This window comes from Lepidochelys olivacea (genome assembly GCF_965140295.1).
Source record: "Lepidochelys olivacea isolate rLepOli2 genome assembly, chromosome: 3".
Classification (NCBI taxonomy): Eukaryota; Metazoa; Chordata; order Testudines; family Cheloniidae; genus Lepidochelys; species Lepidochelys olivacea.
In genome coordinates this window covers 67,930,285-67,947,856 of record NC_140413.1, presented here as the reverse complement: position 1 = coordinate 67,947,856, position 17,572 = coordinate 67,930,285, and the positions used below count along the sequence as shown (strand labels likewise).

At 40.1% G+C, this 17,572-nt stretch overlaps 1 protein-coding gene across 5 annotated transcripts in view; it reads right to left on the bottom strand.

Annotated features, from left to right (window-relative positions):
* Positions 1 to 7,131: 7,131 nt before the first annotated feature.
* The window catches only part of CFAP206 (cilia and flagella associated protein 206), a 32,327-nt gene continuing 21,886 nt past the window's right edge, over positions 7,132 to 17,572 (bottom strand). For 3 of the 5 annotated variants that reach the window (XM_084624778.1, XM_084624779.1, XM_084624776.1), the window contains 4 exons: positions 15,575 to 15,715; positions 13,754 to 13,947; positions 11,838 to 11,981; positions 7,132 to 7,599 (listed from right to left, as the gene is read on the bottom strand). In XM_084624778.1, the coding sequence (XP_084480904.1) occupies positions 7,369 to 7,599; positions 11,838 to 11,981; positions 13,754 to 13,947; positions 15,575 to 15,715 (710 nt within the window). In that variant the 3' untranslated portion in view covers positions 7,132 to 7,368. The remainder of the gene's footprint in view (positions 7,600 to 11,837; positions 11,982 to 13,753; positions 13,948 to 15,574; positions 15,716 to 17,572) is intronic. The other 2 variants (XM_084624780.1, XM_084624777.1) reach the window with 1 other exon arrangement.

The window sequence follows — 17,572 nt, the reverse complement described above, 5'->3', positions numbered from 1 at the left end:
TATAACCTTTGCGAAGTCTAAGCACTATCATTAACCTTATTTCCCTTTGCATCTGTCTGGGGTGTACATGTTTCAGGCCCTGGATCTATAAACATATAGGCACTCAAAATACAGCAGTTTTTCATAATATATCTTCACAGTATCATTCAGAATTTATAAATTGCACAGATATAGCCCCAATTCATCACACAAGCCTAAGCAGCCCTGCGTGGCATCTGAGCCCCACCAAGGATCTCCTTAGAGCCTAGGGGTATATATGAACATGACTGAAAGGGAGTCCAGGCCAAAGAATCCAGCAAAGACTGCATGATCATATTCTGAACATCTGTACTATACATTGAGAGCACCATCTCAGGTGGAATGAGCTTGGAAGCATACCTTTGACACACAGTTCGAACATACCACTAGTTCTGTCCCACATACTTAGTACAATCCTGTATTTCAGGGTTGTACTTACATGAATATAAGTGAAAAGATTAAATTAATCCATATTCCCAGCCATGATGACCAGCCCTACAATAACAAAGATGTGAGCATACTGGATGTTAAAAAAAAAAGTTAATTGGGTACATGATCATACTCCAATTAAAGTCAAGAAGAGCTTTGCCATTTACTTCTTTGAGAGGAGGATTGGGGCCTATGTAAAGACATTCCTGTTTAATGGTTCTAAAGGCTATTATATATGTATAAATAAACACGATTTTTATCCAAGACAGTTTCTTGATTAAAAATCCTTATTTGAGCTTTTGGAATTCAACACCTGTTTTTATGAGCATCACAGGAATTTGGTTGTGAAACTGCCCTTTGGGTGTTTCCTCAACCATAAACATTTGAATTTAAATTAATTTTTGCTGGTCTCCAAATAAGTACAAATGCTTGAACACAAACTGTACACAGCTGAAGTGTGCAACTCCTATTCCTAACTGATATTCAGGAATAAATGAAATAGCAAATAAACTGTATTTTGAATTCATTTTTAATGTTTATTATTCAGTTGTCACATGTTCAGATTTGCTAGGCCAATTATGGCTTGGCCAGTTTTCAGAATGGATGCCAACTGGTATAATTTATTAGCAAGTGGCAATGCACAGAAAGACCTGGCCATGCCAACGTCACTGAAGATGTCCCAAAATGCATCACAGCAGAACTGCAACTTCTGATCTCATGTTCTGAGCTCATGGCAATTGTGATAATTTACACTTTCGGTTGACTTCAGCGGAAGTTGGACAGCCTCAGTAAAGATGGAAGCTGGGTCAATGCTACACAGAGTATTTGCTTTGAAGATTTCAAAGTGATTTCTAAATAGTTAAGTATCACAAAACCCACCTTAGTCTGTGTAAAGTTTCAGCACCAACATAGTAAACAACATCATAACTGCCACTCCTACCCTCTCTAAAAGAAGAAGCCGTAGAAGGGAAAGAAAAATAGCTATAGATTTTTGTTGCAGGTTATAATGAAGGCCAACCATTTCTTGTCAGAATTGGTAAATTAAAGATATACTGATTTTTTCTTGGTGTAAAAGGATTTGAAAGTGCCCTATTATTACTTTACAATCTGATATTACTTACTGCATTCACAGTTTCAGTTCTTAAATTAGGAATGGCATCAGAATGAGCCACAAAAAATAAAGAATTATTATAATTTTTAAAAAGAGTTGTGCCAGGGGAAGAGAAGATCAAAGCACTCTGACATGATAGATGTACTAAGACAGGGGTCCCCAAAGTGTGGGGTGTGCCCCTCAGAGGGGCATGGAGAAACATCCAGGGGGAGGCATGGCGGGACCCAGGCCAGCCCCCATGGGGGTGGGGAGGGAGCGCCTCCCCACCCCCAGCTCTGCTCCAGTCATGCCCCAAGCTGTGTCCCCGGGTCCTGGCTCTGTCCCCAGCCTCGGCACGGCTCTGCTCCAGGCCCCACTCCCATCCCCAGCCTCGGCCCCTGGCCCCAGACCCACCCAAAGCCTCATCCCCCTTACCCTGTCTGCCCCCCGCCCCAGTGCACCATCCCTGCAGCACCATCTCCTGGGGAGGGGCGGCGGGTGGGCTGCAGGACGCGAACAGGAGTAAGGGTGGGGGCACGACCCTCAGAAGTTTGGGGACTGTTGGACTAAGAAGTCAGAAATCGCTACACCTCTATCAGCTGTGGAGGTGAGAGGAGAGTTAATTGGAGGCTGACATTTTAATACATAAACACCACCTGAGGTAAACCTGACCGTTATAATCTACTTATTTACCATGTTCTTCTAGCCTTGGCCCTTCTTGTGCCTGTTCATTTGCTACTGTCTCTTTACTGCAGTGTTACTGAGTACTAAAATAAAAATTGCAGACTATGTAGGCATTAGGTGGCTGGTTTTCAGAGATGCTGAACATCAATTAAAGTTAATGAGAGCTGCAGGTGCTCAGCACCCTGAAAATTAGGACCCAGATAATTTACCATTGTGCAGATGAAAGAAAAATAAACTATATAGTGTTGTGAGTTGGGAAAAACATTATTGATGCTGGTGGGTGGAACCGCCGTCTTTCATTTAAAATAGAAACCGTTAATCTCCTTTATGGCAGTCCCTACTTAAAACAAAGGCATATGCAAGTCCACACAGGATTTGAGCTAACTGGGCGGAGGGCTTCACTGGGTATTGTTTTGGCTAAATTTGTGGGGGAGAAGGAGAAGCACACCTGGGAACATACAGAGAAAGAAGCAACACACACAGGCTGCCCTAGACAAGCACACTATGGTGCTGGCTAAAAGAGGTTTGGGGCTGCAAGAAAAGAGGTTACCTCCTCTATAGGGAGGAGAGAATATATTCATAAACTATTCCACCCTCAGGCAGTTTTTTCGTTTTCTTTTTTTTTTTTTTTTTGGAAGTGCCTCACATGGATTTGCCCCATTCTTCTTTAAAAATGTAGGCAAGGTATCTTTAATCTAACTTTCAACCTAGTTAAGTGGAAAGAGAGTTAATATGAGTTTTAAGTGCAACCATTGTCTGTGTGGCAACAGCCTAGTTAATTACCTTGTATCTTAAGGACACTAAGGAGCCCTCTTAGGCCCTGCTATTTGAGTCCCTCCAAGTCATTATGTCAAGCTTTCTGGACTGGCTCAAGAGCATGAGTGCCATCCTCAGGGCAGACTGTCAAGAAGCAGGGCACGCACCCCAAACTGGTTGTGAGTTCTATACTTAGACTTCACCAACCAAGTATTAAATGTAAACTCTTCAGGCACTACAGCAGCCTAACTGTGGAGTCACAGACAGTCCCCTTAGCTTGCCTTTCTGATAGACGGTCCCTTACGCCAAAAATCACAATATTCAGGTTACTCCCAATCCCAAAAGACCAGTCATTTACCCCGAGGGTGACCATATTTCCCAAAGGGAAAACGTGACACTGCGTGGGACTAACCTGAGCCCTTCCACCCTCCCCATGTGGGGCTGGCCCTAGCCGCTTGTCCGAGTCTTGCCCTCCGCGCAGGGCTGGCTACGCTGCTTGCCCAAGGCCTGCCTGACCCTGCCCGTGCAAGGCTAAGGTTGGCGTCACTGCTTACCCATGCCTTGCCTGCTCCCCACCCGAGCACTGCCTCCCCTGCTCTGTGGGGCTGACATTACTGCTCACTCCCCACACATTCCTCCGCACCCCACTTTTTTGATAAAAGTGGGCATTTGTCTTCTTTGCTCCTCTCAACTGATCAAGTTGGCAAAAGCAAATGGGACAAATGCCCATTTTTGCCAAAAAAAGTCGGGACGGCCAGGACAGGAGTTAAAAAAAGGACTGTCCTGGCCAAAACGGGGACGGATGGTCAGCCTACTTACCACAGGTCAGTTGCACTGTAGATCTTATACTAAAGACAACACTTGCAGGCAATCTTATAATAAACTGACTAAAGAATTGTTAAATAAGACAAAAAAATTATAGCTATTTGCAAAGATAAAACAATTAACATACACACACAAATGAGTTATTGTCTTTGGCTCCAAAAGATAATAGAAGCTGCTGTAATATACAAGCTCTGTTTGCTATGGCTAACCCAGGCAAAGCAGATGGGGATCCCTTCCTTATGCTTAGAAATCTTGCCCTCCCAAAGTCCAAGCAGCATAGAGATCCAGTTTCTTCTTATCAGGGATTTTTATGCCCTTCCTTCCAGACAAAGGCACAGGCTTCTTCCAGGCCCATGGGGTGCTCAACTCCCCACTAAACCCCAGGCCCCACCTCCACCTGACCCCTTTCCCCAAGTCCCACCCCCACCCTGCCTCTTCCCGCCCCAAGCCCCCACCCCCGTCCCTTCCTGCCCAGTTCTGCCCCTCCCCCGAGCGTGCCCCTTCCCCACTCCTCCCTGTCCCTCCCCAGCTTCTCCTGCACACTATGGAACAGCTGATCGTGGTGGGCGGGAGGCGCTGGGAGGGAGGGGGAAGTGTTGATCGGTGGAGCCACCAGTGGGCAGGAGGGGGAAGGTGGCTGCTGGTGAGTGCTAAGCACCCACTAATTTTTTAGTTGACCCCTATGCTCCCAGAGTTCAAACTCATGGCATGAGTTCGTATGCAGGTCTCCTCTTCATGGGGGTGGGGATGGGGAGGTACAAGAATGCAAAGTCTTTGTTCTTTGATGTTTCACAATGGCTTACTTCAGGGGTTCTCAAATTGGAGGTCGGGACCCCTCAGAGGGTCACGAGGTCATACCTGTGGGGTCACGAGCTGTCAGCCTCCACCCCAAACCCCACTTTGCCTCCAGCATTTATAGTTGTGTTAAATATATAAAAAAGGGTTTTTAATTTATTGGAGGGGTCGCCCTGAGAGGCTTGCTATGTGAAAGGGGTCACCAGTACAAAAGTTTGAGAAGCACTGGCTTATTTGGTGGGCAGGACCTAACACCTTCTGTAGAAAGCCAGCATTTTACATTAATTAATGCTTCTTTCCTGTTTGGTGAGTTACACAGTTACAGTGGGTTACAATGCAAGCACTCAATATAACGTTATAAAATGGAATACAAATATTATAAGTGAGATTAATACATGCAGCATCCTACAAGCATTTCGTAAAGTCTATACATTTGTCAGTGTTCATTTGAGACCTAGGGGCCTTGGCATGAGCTGGCACCTGGTCTGCCAGCATCACACATTTCTAAAAAGATTATTCCCTATATGGCCCAGCATTGAAGATGGAGCTGAATGCAGCACATGAACAAAAGGATAGAGAAAAACTTAGCATGGTTTTGTACAATCAAATACCCCAACACATTTTACAAGAGTTAAACATCGATCAGCCCCAACATTCTTGAAAAGTGTTTTTCTGTTTCTTCATCCTTATATATTGTTAAGATGTTGTTGCATCTTGACTCATACATTAAAGACAAACTTTCATTCAATTGTAAAATTATGAGGAGCATTTGATTTGCCAGGCACATACTTTACTAGCCTGCCCTAACCATGATGGGAAAAAAAAAAAAACCCAACAGATATTTTACTTGGATGTAAAAAAACAAAAAGTTACCAGGAAAGTAGAATTTTGCAAGGCTACAATGAAGTCTACAACTATCTACTTGTCATTTTTAGTGTGCTCACTACTATTTAGTCACTGAGTACAGAAAACTCTTAGAAAGCTAGAATTCCTATAAAACTGGTGTAATAGCTGTCAGGGAGAACACCACCACATCTGAGTCTCTGTTAACTATGGTTCTGTGGATTATTCTAGTGGGAAAATGCCGAGGAGAAAGTTTGATTAGGAAGAGTCAAGCACACTGGCTGATCTGGTACTGCTGGAGCCAATTTATCATTTCATTCTCAGTGATTCTACCAAGAAAGGGAAGATTATAGAAAAACGGTTCAGGAGATTTTCCTCTAGTTAATATTACTTCATGTCAATGAGAGTTTTGTTTGAACAAAAATTAGAGGATTGGGGTCAGATTCAAAAAGGCTCTGAGGCACTATCTGCCTCTTTAGTCACCTAAATCTACCATTTAGACACCACTGACATTCTCAATACCACTGCTCAACTGCCACCTAATCCGACAGGCACCTAAATCTCTATGGCACCTAAATTTATGACAGTGGGCATGCACAAAACCACCTATGTCCTGACACCACCTCACTGCTATTGAGCATCTTGGAACCCTAGTGCAAGAGAAAGCTTTGGTGGCCCAAAGCAAGATTCTCAAACTAGACCTTCCTCTGCCCATGTTCCCCAATCCTGTAGGTGTGGGCCCAGCACATACAAAAAAGCCAGCAAGAGAGAAAGTGTCTCCCAGAATACCCAATAGCCCAATGGTGAGGGCACTCACCAGGGATGTGGAAGATGCAGGTTTAAATCCCCACTCTGCCCAATTTGGAGCACAGATTTGAATTTCATTCTCTGACATCCCAGGTGAGTGCCCTAACAACTGGGTGATAGAGTCAGTCTCTCGCTCTAGCCCAGTGAATACCGAATTATTTATACAAAGTGAAAAAGCTTCATCAGAAGAGCTGAAGAGCGGCTCAGCCCAGAATACCCAATAGCCTGGTAGTTAGGGCACTCACCTGGGCCAGCTTGATTCAAATTCCTGCTCCAAATCAGGCAAAGGAAGGATTTGAATCTGAGTCTCCCAGATCAGTGCCCTAACCACTGGACTATCATGGAACAGCGGCATCTCTCTCTTTCATTTTTCGTGAAAAAGGACTGATCTGGCTTAGTTGCCCAATTCCAAAGATCATGGCTGAGAATCCAGGGTAGAGGGAGGTGCTTCAGTCCAGAACCTAAGGCCCTTATCAATGGGAGTTAATAAGGGACTAAATACCTCTGAGAATCTGGACCTACACCCTCTCTCTTCCCTCTGCATTTCACTTCTGGCTAATTTAGATGGCTCAGCTTGCTGGCTTCTGAAAATCTCTTCCTTTGGCACCTAACTCTCCCCATACAACACCTGACATCAGGCAGACATCTAACTCAGAGCTGAGAATTCCACTCGGCAACAAAGCACCCAGGCATAATGTTGCAACACCTAAGTCCCTTTGTGAATCTAGCTCTTGATCTCTCTAACTCATAACAGGTATTCTTCTTACAATATAATCAAAGTTCAAAGACCAGGCTCTTAAGGGTAGTGTTATGATGTGCACTCAGGGTATTAAAACATTAAAGGATTCCAAAAACGCACACTTCCATAGAAATGCCAGTTTAATTCAGAATTTACAGCCAAGCCTGGATTCTACTTTTTTTAAATTGGATGTTTCAGGCTTTTTATAATCATTATCACTTAATGCCATTTAGCTGCTCCTAACAGAAACCATGAAGTATAACAACAGCTCTTTGAATCAATGGACATAGAATTCAGCTTACTATACATTACTTCAGAAATCTATTTGGATTTTTAAAAAAAACATGTACTACACTTTAGTATATCTCCTTTTAAACTTCATTTAGGTTTCATCAACTGCTCTGGTTAAGTTCACTTTGACCATACATGTAGTTGGGGTTGATCCTCCTCGGAGACCTGCCAGGAAAATCTGTGGCCTGGGTACGTTGCTAGAATTGTCAAGTCTAGTCTGTGTGCCAAAATCCTTTAGCAGATACACTTGGGTGGAGTTATCTCTTCTCATATGACTGAGATTAGTCTGCACTGAGTGAGTTAATTTCCTACGCAAATTAGCCTAAATATGAAAACAAAATCAGAATAAACCATGATTTGAGGACTTCAATCGCTCAGACATAGGTGAGAGGTTTATTACAGGAGTGGGTGGGTGAGATTCTGTGGCCTGCATTGTGCAGGAGGTCAGACTAGATGATCATAATGGTCCCTTCTGACCTTAATGTCTATGAGATTTTATTCTTAAATATAATTTTTCTCTGAAATGGAAGTATTATAGATTACAATGATGCATATTTTTCTCTTTTACATGTATGGCCCCCAAGTTTTACAAATCCATAACTGTGGAATATGTCATTTTAGCACCAATCTCCTGTGGCAACCTTTGTGGAAAAGGCTACTAAAAAGCTTTTTGTGAGTTCTTCATACTGTAGAGCCAGGTATTTAAAATCAACTGTCAGTTTGTTCCTCCTTCCAATGAACTTTTAATATTAGTATTGATGTAAAAGAATATAAATCACATGGCATAAATTTGTTATTGTTGGACTGTATGAAACAAACCATAACATGGGTTGTTATTTTGGAATTAAGCAATCCCCCCAAAAGGACCACCTCCACCTCCTGCAGGCTGTTGGTGCCCTCAAGTAATGTTTCCTTGGCTCTGGCATGTATGCAAATGTAAATGATCAAAATGGTAAAAAATAAATGTGAAATGGTATGATATACTCCCATTAAAAATTAAAAGTATTATTTTAAAAAGTTCCACCCAAACTAAAAATAATTTGCAATCCTAATAAATAAATAAATAAATAAAATAATGATACATTTTACTTATAATCAAACATTTTTTAAAAAATTACTACATTTATTTTATTAATGTCAATAAAATAATAATGATACATTTTACTTCTAATCAAACATTTTTTAAAAATTACTACATTTATTTTATTAATGTCAAATATAAAATAAAATTTTCCTATTATGGCTGTAGGCTTCAATATTAATAAAACCCATAAATTATAAAATATGGGCCATAAAAAGCCCCCATATAAAAAACAATAAAATTAAAAACCTGTTTAAAAAACCTAAAATTAAATATAAATGTACCAAAAATGCTTTATGGCAACAACATATATATTTAAAAATAACACAGAAAATGCCATTTTGCCATAAATCCCTTTGCACATAAATCTGTAATTGTTTATGTGGGTACTAGTTATATATGTCTTAAAAGTTAATGTCCTGTGCTCACAATTAATTATGTGCACAATATAATCTATAATTACCATAAAAATAAATGTTTTTATCAAATTGTGGCTATTAAAATGTAATTTTAAATTTCAAATGCATAAATTAAAATACAGACAATTAAATAAAAAATATACCTTATACTCTAATGCAATGCCTGTACCCATTAAAATAAATTTAATTGGCAACCGGGATTCTTAATCTGGCCTTACATCCAATTGTGGTAATTCTAATGTTTCAGGTGGCTTTGGTTGTTATATTCCTAGCACTGATGTGCTGAATTAAAAAAAAAAAAATCAATTGATTGCAAAGCCAGTGGTTCTGTAGACCACAGATACTCCCCAAAAATAAGTTCATGGTCTTTAACAAGACAAAATCAGGGATAAAATCTAAAAGTGCCAGCGAGAAAATTCTTGCTCAGTCTCAGTTAAAAGCCTTGAGCCTAATGCTCAGCCTTCACGAGTAACCCACTAAACTTATTACACATATGTATATGTCTTAATATTAAAAATATACAACCTTTAAGGAGGGGAGTATTACCCTTGAATTAAAGGGTATGTTACTCCAGAATTTGATCAAACTAACTAGCCATATTGTGTGCACTCAGCCACCACAAATTAATAAAATAAAACACCACATAGTTAAGGGTTATTTTGAACAAGCAGGACTTTTGAAGGCAAAATCAAATACTAGCTGCAGACTTGCAGTTTCTGCTAATCAAAATAAAAAAAACCCCAACCAATTATAAAACTAAAAATAAATAACTAATTAAAAACCATAAGTTTAAGTGTGTTTAATACAAAAACTTTTTATAACTAAAAGTATTAAAATATTTTATTAATAATTTATTAAATTTTAAAAACCAACCCAATAAAAGTCATAATAAGCTATATATTTGATAACAATTAATGATAAGAAAATTAAATGAAAAATGTACTTTAAAACTGTTCTCTAAAGCTATCCTGAAAAACTTTTTCCTAACACCTTACTCTTGGCAAAAAAGCAACCAGCCATCGCTGACCTGCTACTAATTACTCAACACCATCTCGAATTTTAAATAATTTTTTTAAATGTTCTAAACCTATTGCTTATGTTTATATGTGCTTAAAACTAATAAATAGTGGTTTTAAATAAAAGCATGCTTACTTAGATCAATCTTTCAGCTGTGTTCCCAATAATTTATTCCTAACACTGCCTAAAATAAAACAATTAAGTTACCACTGCTTTGGGTCCTAAAAACCCTCGGTAACAGGGTAACATATAATGAGGAGGTAGTGTCTGTGTCTACTGCTCTAATGGATTTGAGTTGATCTTTCTATATTTTAAAATACAATTTAAAACCAAGGTCCCAAAATACAATTTGGGAAACAAAGGTCTTATAGTTGCCATCAAGGATAATGCTATGAGGGAGAACAGTAACCAATTACACAAACTGATGGATAATCAAGATTGATAAAATTCCATTTTCAGTTCCGCAAAGTGGATCTTTACTCTGATAGTCTGCTCTCCCTACATGACATGTGCAGAGTTCATGGTAGGTAGAATGAGCAGAATAGCAGAGATGAGCTCTTCTGTGCAGATTTAAGATGAAAATATTACCCCAACATTGTATGACCATTGTATAACAATTGAAACCATAGCATGCAGTGCACATTGTAAGAAAAAATAATCTTATTTGAAAGGTACTTATTGTTCGGGGTGTTTTTTTTTTTAATTTACAGCCAAAATATTGAGGACATACCTGCAATTTCTAACAGCAGGCCATATACTTCTACAGATTAAGTGACGATACCTCAAAAACCTGCCTCAACATTCTACATACAACAAAAAATGCATTTATTTTGTTGCTGTGCTAGTTTACATCTCAGAATTGGTCCTCTGCAAAATATGCACAAAAAAATTGCAAACTGGATGATGTGAGTCAACATGGAAGAAGTTGGGACAAAGTGAAAAATAATTTACTATGAAACAAATTAAGGCCCCAATCCTTCAGTGACTTCCACATAGGTCTACACAAGCAAAACTCATTTCAGGATCAGGCCCCCTAATTGATAGTAAGTTAATGTTGCTGTGAGCAAACCTGGCAGTCAGCTAATTTGTTATTGGCCAGAATATCAACTCGGTGTTATAAAATATACACATTTCATTGGATGTCTGAAATCAGACTTCAAAAGGCAAGAAAAAGCTCAATACACATTTTCATATACAAGAGACCGTTATTACAGATTCTCTCATCTATACAACCATGCACGATATTTTCTTCAACTCACTCTCTGTAGTTTTATAATCTCTTAGTGGCGTTTTTACCCACACTTTACTACAGTTACCCCAACTTTTTTTTCTTGTGACTTGGTGGTATTATATTTATTAATGTATACAGCTTCATTTGCTGTAACTTTTTTTAAAATCATCTTAGCCCTTTTTGTATCATTGTACTACAAAAATAAGATATAGCACATTACTTCCAAATGGTTACGCTATTTATATTAGTTAAGCTGTTTTAGTAGTAGGGTGACCAAATGACAACAACAAAATATTGGGACACATGGGGGGGCAGCCCAGGCTCACCCCCCGCCAGGGCCAGCTCTAGGTTTTTTGCCGCCCCAAGCAAAAAAAAAAAAAAAAAGCCAGAGTGCCGTCAAAGCAAAATATCGGGACAAATGGCGTCAGTTGGGACGCGGGACAACAACTAAATATCGAAATATCGGGACGTCTGGTCACCCTATTTAGTACAGAGTAGCACCCTAAAAATTCACTTTTATTTGAAAGGCTCTTACAACCTAAAAGAGTGCCTGAGATTTTAGAACCAATGGATCTAGCGAGGAAAATATTGCTCAAATCAAAAACAAACAAAAGTTTGGTGTGGGGGAAAGCTTTTGAAACAGGAATATGAAATATGGTGAAATAAGCTCAGATAGAAAATGATTACAGGAACTTGTCTCTTCACAGATTTTAAAGCCAGAAGGGATAATAATTATGATAATCTAGTTTGACCTCCTGCCAAACATGCCAAATTTTGAAAGGCTTAATTTTCCAGATAATACTGATACAAACCAATTTTATGGCTTTTCTCCTCAGTTCCCATTCATTCCACTCATACGACTTCACAATAGTTGGAGGCAATATATGGGTGTCAGTCTGAGTACTGCTGTCACATTTGGTAATTGGTTTTATTGAACGTTTGTCTCCACTTCTGACCTGGATGAAGATATAGGTATTTAGTAGGAGAATCCATAAGTCACAGGGGAAAAAATGACATGTAGACACAGCACCGTATTTTTTTAAACGAACAGGAATCTAAGAATACTGAAAGTTTTAAAGACTTGAATACAAAATATAAAAGTCTATTAGTAATTAGTGGTTAATAATCATCTTATGTTCATATAGTATCTGTCATTCCAGAGGATACTAAAATACTTTACAGATTTAAACTAAGATACAGTGACTCCTCGCTTAATGTTGTAGTTACGTTCCTGAAAAATGCTACTTTAAGTGAAACGATGTTAAGCGAATCCAATTTCCCAATAAGAATTAATGTAAATGGGGGGGTGGGGGTAGGTTCCAGGCAAATATTTTTCACCACACAAAAGACTATATATATATATATACACACACACACACACACACATATATATACACAGTATAAGTTTTAAACAAACAATTTAATACTGTACACAGCAATGATGATTGTGAAGCTTGGTTGAGGTGACAAAGTCAGAGGGTGGAAGAGGGTGGGATATTTCCCAGAGAATGCCTTACTGCTAAATGATGAACTAGCACTCAGCTGAGCCCTCAAGTGTTAACACATTGTTAATGTAGCCTCACACTCTACAAGGCAGAGGGAGGGAAGACAGCATGGCAGACAGAGGCAGAGACACATACCATGTGTGTAAGAGAGAAACGTGCATTGCCCCTTTAGGTATACTGACCTAACTCTAAGTACATTGCCTTTTTAAGTAGATCAGCATGTTGAGACAGCAGCTGCTGCCAGCACGCTCCCTCAGTCCTGAGCCCTGTCATGTCCCCCCACTGCTCTGTGGAGATGGGGGACAGAAGCGTGGGGCAGGAGCAGAGGGAGGGGACACCTTGACATTAGCACCCCTCTTTCCCCCACCTCTGCACAGCAAGTAGGAGGCTCCACGGAGCAGCTCCAAGGCAGAGGGCATGTTCTCTAATTGATCAGCAACATAACAATGAAACAAGGTTAACTGGGACGACTTTAAGTGAGGAGTTACTGTACAAAATTTATGCAGGGGGTGCTGAAAAGTAGCTACCTCTGGGATAAATCCTAACACCTGTTTAACAATACACAGGACAATTAAATGAAGAATACAATATCTAACTGAAACTGCAGGGGGAATTTAAAAAGCAGAACACAGTTGTCCAAATTGGAATTTGTCCAAAACACCAATGTTAACACCCATACACTAAAATTTAAAAAAATATAATCTATGATTTCTCTCCCGAAATGACATTTTTTCCCTATTACAATATATAGGGATGGACAAATAGTCTCCAACTTGTGCTGATAAAGTCAAGCTTCTCATATTTATCTACAATGCTTAATTACACAGGGCCCTCTCCTCCCTTACACAAACTACTCCTACAAAGGGAGAACAGGAAACATCATCCACAGAATTTCTCTGGGCCGAAGATGGTAGAATGCTGCCACCACTGAATTTCCATGGCCCTGCCACTCCCACATGTAGAATTTAAGGGTGAACAATTTCCCTGAGGTGATGCCCCTCATCTATACACCAAAGAGTAGGATCTGCTGAATCTCCACATACTCTCTTTGCTGGGTAGGGGATTACCTATGTCCTCAAACAAAGTATTGTCTCCATAAAACACATTTTTCTATGTCCCACTAATTCCAGTTTGACCAGGTCCCAGCACCCTTCAGTGAATCAAAAGGACAGATAGGTCAGTGTCACATCACCTATTCAACAGGGGATGTAAGCGGTAAATACCTGTGAATAAGGAGCAAGGGATTCAAACTGATGATGAAGCTCAAGCAGCTGAATAAGTTCAGCACATTCTTTTGCTTTTTCTCCAATCAACTGAATGAATGTATCTGGGTTTTGGGCAAAAACATATGCTGATTCCTTGGAACTGAAAGCATAATATTTCTCCTTATGTTTCAAAATTCCAACAGCAGGATTTCCTAACAAATAAAGCAAAAACAAGAGTGAACCAATAAATCATTCAACACACAGGGCTCCTATAATTATGAGTATACATTTCCCTCAACCAGCTCTAACTCCATCACTTTTGGAATTGTAACAGAACCTACAATCTAAACCTTTTTCAAAATTAAGAAATCCTCTCCATTACATAGTAGAATCAGATACAGTGAAAGTCAGCTTCTACAAACCATCAGAACTGATGATGACCATCTCACACTCAGTTCCCCAGGAGGGATATCTATCTCCTTTGTAAAGCACTTTGAAATGTACTGGTGAAAAGTGCTAGATATTATTATAGTCTGGATCATGCTTAAATTACAACTAGAAAGACTACTCAGACTTTATCATCCATATCTATCAAGTTAATATAAAATATGTTCCCTTCCATTTATGTTGCACATATAGGCAAATGTCTGTCCTGCAAATTTCCTGTGTAAGATTGATTGTAATTTAATTACTCTTTTATGCCAAAGGACAATACTAAGTAGGTCAGGAAATTGAACTACCATTAAAGAAGTCTTGTTTTTACTGCTACAAACAGTGGTATTTTGCCCCCATGCCCTCAAAAAAACCAAAACCAAACCATCAGTTATACCGAAAGAAATGACAGGATTACTAAAAAGTATCACCAAAAAAGATGAGCAGGTAGAGACCTGTGTTCCCTCTAATTTTTCCCATCCAAGTGCGGAACGAATTTTATTATGTCCACCAATATGGAAGTGATGTGTGACATATCACCTCCATATTGATACACATAACAAAATTCATGTGGTGGGGTGGGGCTGAGGGGTTCAGAGTGTGGGAGGGGCTCAGGGCTGCGGCAGAGGGCTGGGATGCGGGGGGGTGAGGGCTCCGGCTGGTGGTGTGGGATCTGGGGTAGGGCTGGGGATGAGGGGTTTGGGGTGCAGTGGAACTCCCCGGGGTTACAGTGGGGAGAGAGGACTCCTCCCCCCAGTTCTCTCTCCCCACAGCAGCACCTGGGTTTGTGGGGGGAGAGGCACCTCTCCCCCGGCTGCAGCAGATCCAGGCCGGGCTGGGTTGGGGCCGGGGCACCTGTCCCCTAGCCACAGCAGGTCCAGGCTGGGCTGGGTCAGGGCTGGGGGAAGGGCACCTGTCCCCTGCCTGCGGCAGGTCCAAGGCTGGGCTGGGTCAGAGGAGCAGCACCACAGCAGGTCCAGGGAGAGGCATCTCTCTCTGCCACAGCCCTGAGTGCCTACACAGTGCTTAATAGCCAGCTGTGCGGCCGCACAGCTGCCCAGCTTAGAGGGAACTTAGGTAGAGACATATTTGAGCTGGAAAGGTTGCTGGGACGAAAGGTATGAACATCATAGCCAAGTCCAGAACATATGGTTATATGAACACTAATTATAATTTCACACACACTCAAAAACACAGAGGATTATTAGAACTACACATTAGGTATAAAGTGCAAAAGTGTTCAATGAATTATTCTAGTTTGCATGTTTGCACAGAAGGAAACACACGAGTATATGTCTTTAAATGTACTTTTTTGCTAATGTATGCATATTTACAGTAAGAACAAATTCTTCTAACTCTAGGCACCAATAATACAAATAATAATATTAATAATAATACAGAACACACCTGGGAGGAGGAGGCCATCTTTTTCAGCAAGTGTGTGAGCACAAAACCCACGGTACTGGATTAACAACTGATCAAAATTAGACGTGGTTTCTGGAAAAAGCCACTCTTGTTCCTTGAAATCAGAAACATTTACTTTGATTCCTGAAAGAGAATTTGGCAAAGGAAAGATGACAATAAAATACATGATGCCTAAAATGTGATTTAATGGGAATCTCAAAGGGAGTTCAATCATGCTTTAACACATTGTGGCCTGAAGTGCTGAACGCCCACAGCTCCACTGGTTTCCACAGGAGCGGGAACACTTAGCACTTTTGAAAATCAGGCCCCGGTTTACCATGGCCTACTTATTTTTTGGTGGTAGACTGCCTCCAGGCATTCTAGTAGTGTAGGTTTTCCTTGGAAGCACATGGCCACAAACAGAAGGTAAAATCTAATAATTTCAGCCATTGTTTTAAACTCACCCATTTGTTTCAAATCCACTACAGCAGAACTTGGTTAATTGGTAGCGACAACTCCCTGAACAAATATTTCTGATAACCTAATATCCCTAATGAATTAAACTGTTCTTTTTTTCCATCTCAGAGGTTTCAGAAGGCATAAACAGACAAAGCAAAACATAAGGAATCCTGAATTATTAAAGTGCAGGGCATTTCTAAAATCAATGGTTTCAGAGTAGTAGCCGTGTTAGTTTGTATTCGCAAAAAGAAAAGGAGTACTTGTGGCACCTTAGAGACTAACCAATTTATTTGAGCATAAGTTTTCGTGAGCTACAACGATGAAGTGAGCTGTAGCTCACGAAAGCTTATGCTCAAATAAATTTGCTAGTCTCTAAGGTGCCACAAGTACTCCTTTTCTTTTTTCTAAAATCAATGTGGCATTTTAACTGGATGTATTTATATACATACTTTAATAATAGGTAAAGCTGTACTTTATGATATAAATTCATACCTATACTCAGGCCCTCTCAGAGGTCCAGAGAGGCCTGGGCTACTTCCAGCTTTTGAGGTCCCTAGCCATAATAAAAATAAAAAATGATGACACATGAAAACAAAATACGGCACCAAAGAAAAGAGTGAGACATAATTTGAATATTTTTTTTATTTAACAAATGCTTTTCTAGCCTTTTTCTGTGCAAATGCACTAATTATTGATGAAAAATCTAGCTTTCGTGCAATGTCACAGTTGATATTAAGCATGGCGAGCCCATTCAAACGCTCTTGTCCCATAGTTGAATGGTGATAGTTCTTTACCTGCTTCAACATGTTGAAGGTGTGTTCACCTGAGCCACTGATGTAGGCAAACACAAAAATACGCAATGCAATTATGATATTAGGAAACACCCCAGAGAGTCCAAGTTCGAGTATTTCTTGAAGCAATTCCTTTGGCTTGAAATCCAATTTAAAGTTCGTGGAATATATTCGTTTGAGGAAGATGACCTCAACACTGAGATCTTTTGAGATTTCTTTGTTGTACTGTTGCTGAAATCGTTCAGCTGCAGAAAGTAGATCTTCATTACTCTGTCTGTTGAACTGCCAAAGAAATCCCAAAAGGGTACGAATTAGTCACAGTGACTCAAATCGACATGTAAGACCTGATTGAATAGAGTCAATGAAGACAAGGAAGACATTGACCCTATAATGCTGCTTGGCATCAGATTCAGTAGGTAAGTTGCGATTGGTGAGGATCTCAGATGAAATGCCAATATTCTGTCCTACTAATTTGGACTCAGTCAGGATCGCATGCCATTGTTCACGAATCTGTTGAATGTCATTGATAAGACTTTCAACATTATCCCTCTCAACATCAAGTGTGGCACTGTGTGCTTCAATTACCAGATTAGTTTGGTGGATCATTGTAAGTAGCTTCATCCACAAAGATGATATCAGAATGCATTCAAATTTGGACATGTGCTTCTGAATAGACTGAAGTTCAGTTTGAGCCTGTGCAGTGAGATTGAGAGATTGAGAGATTCAAGCTCATTTAAAGCCTTTGTCACGG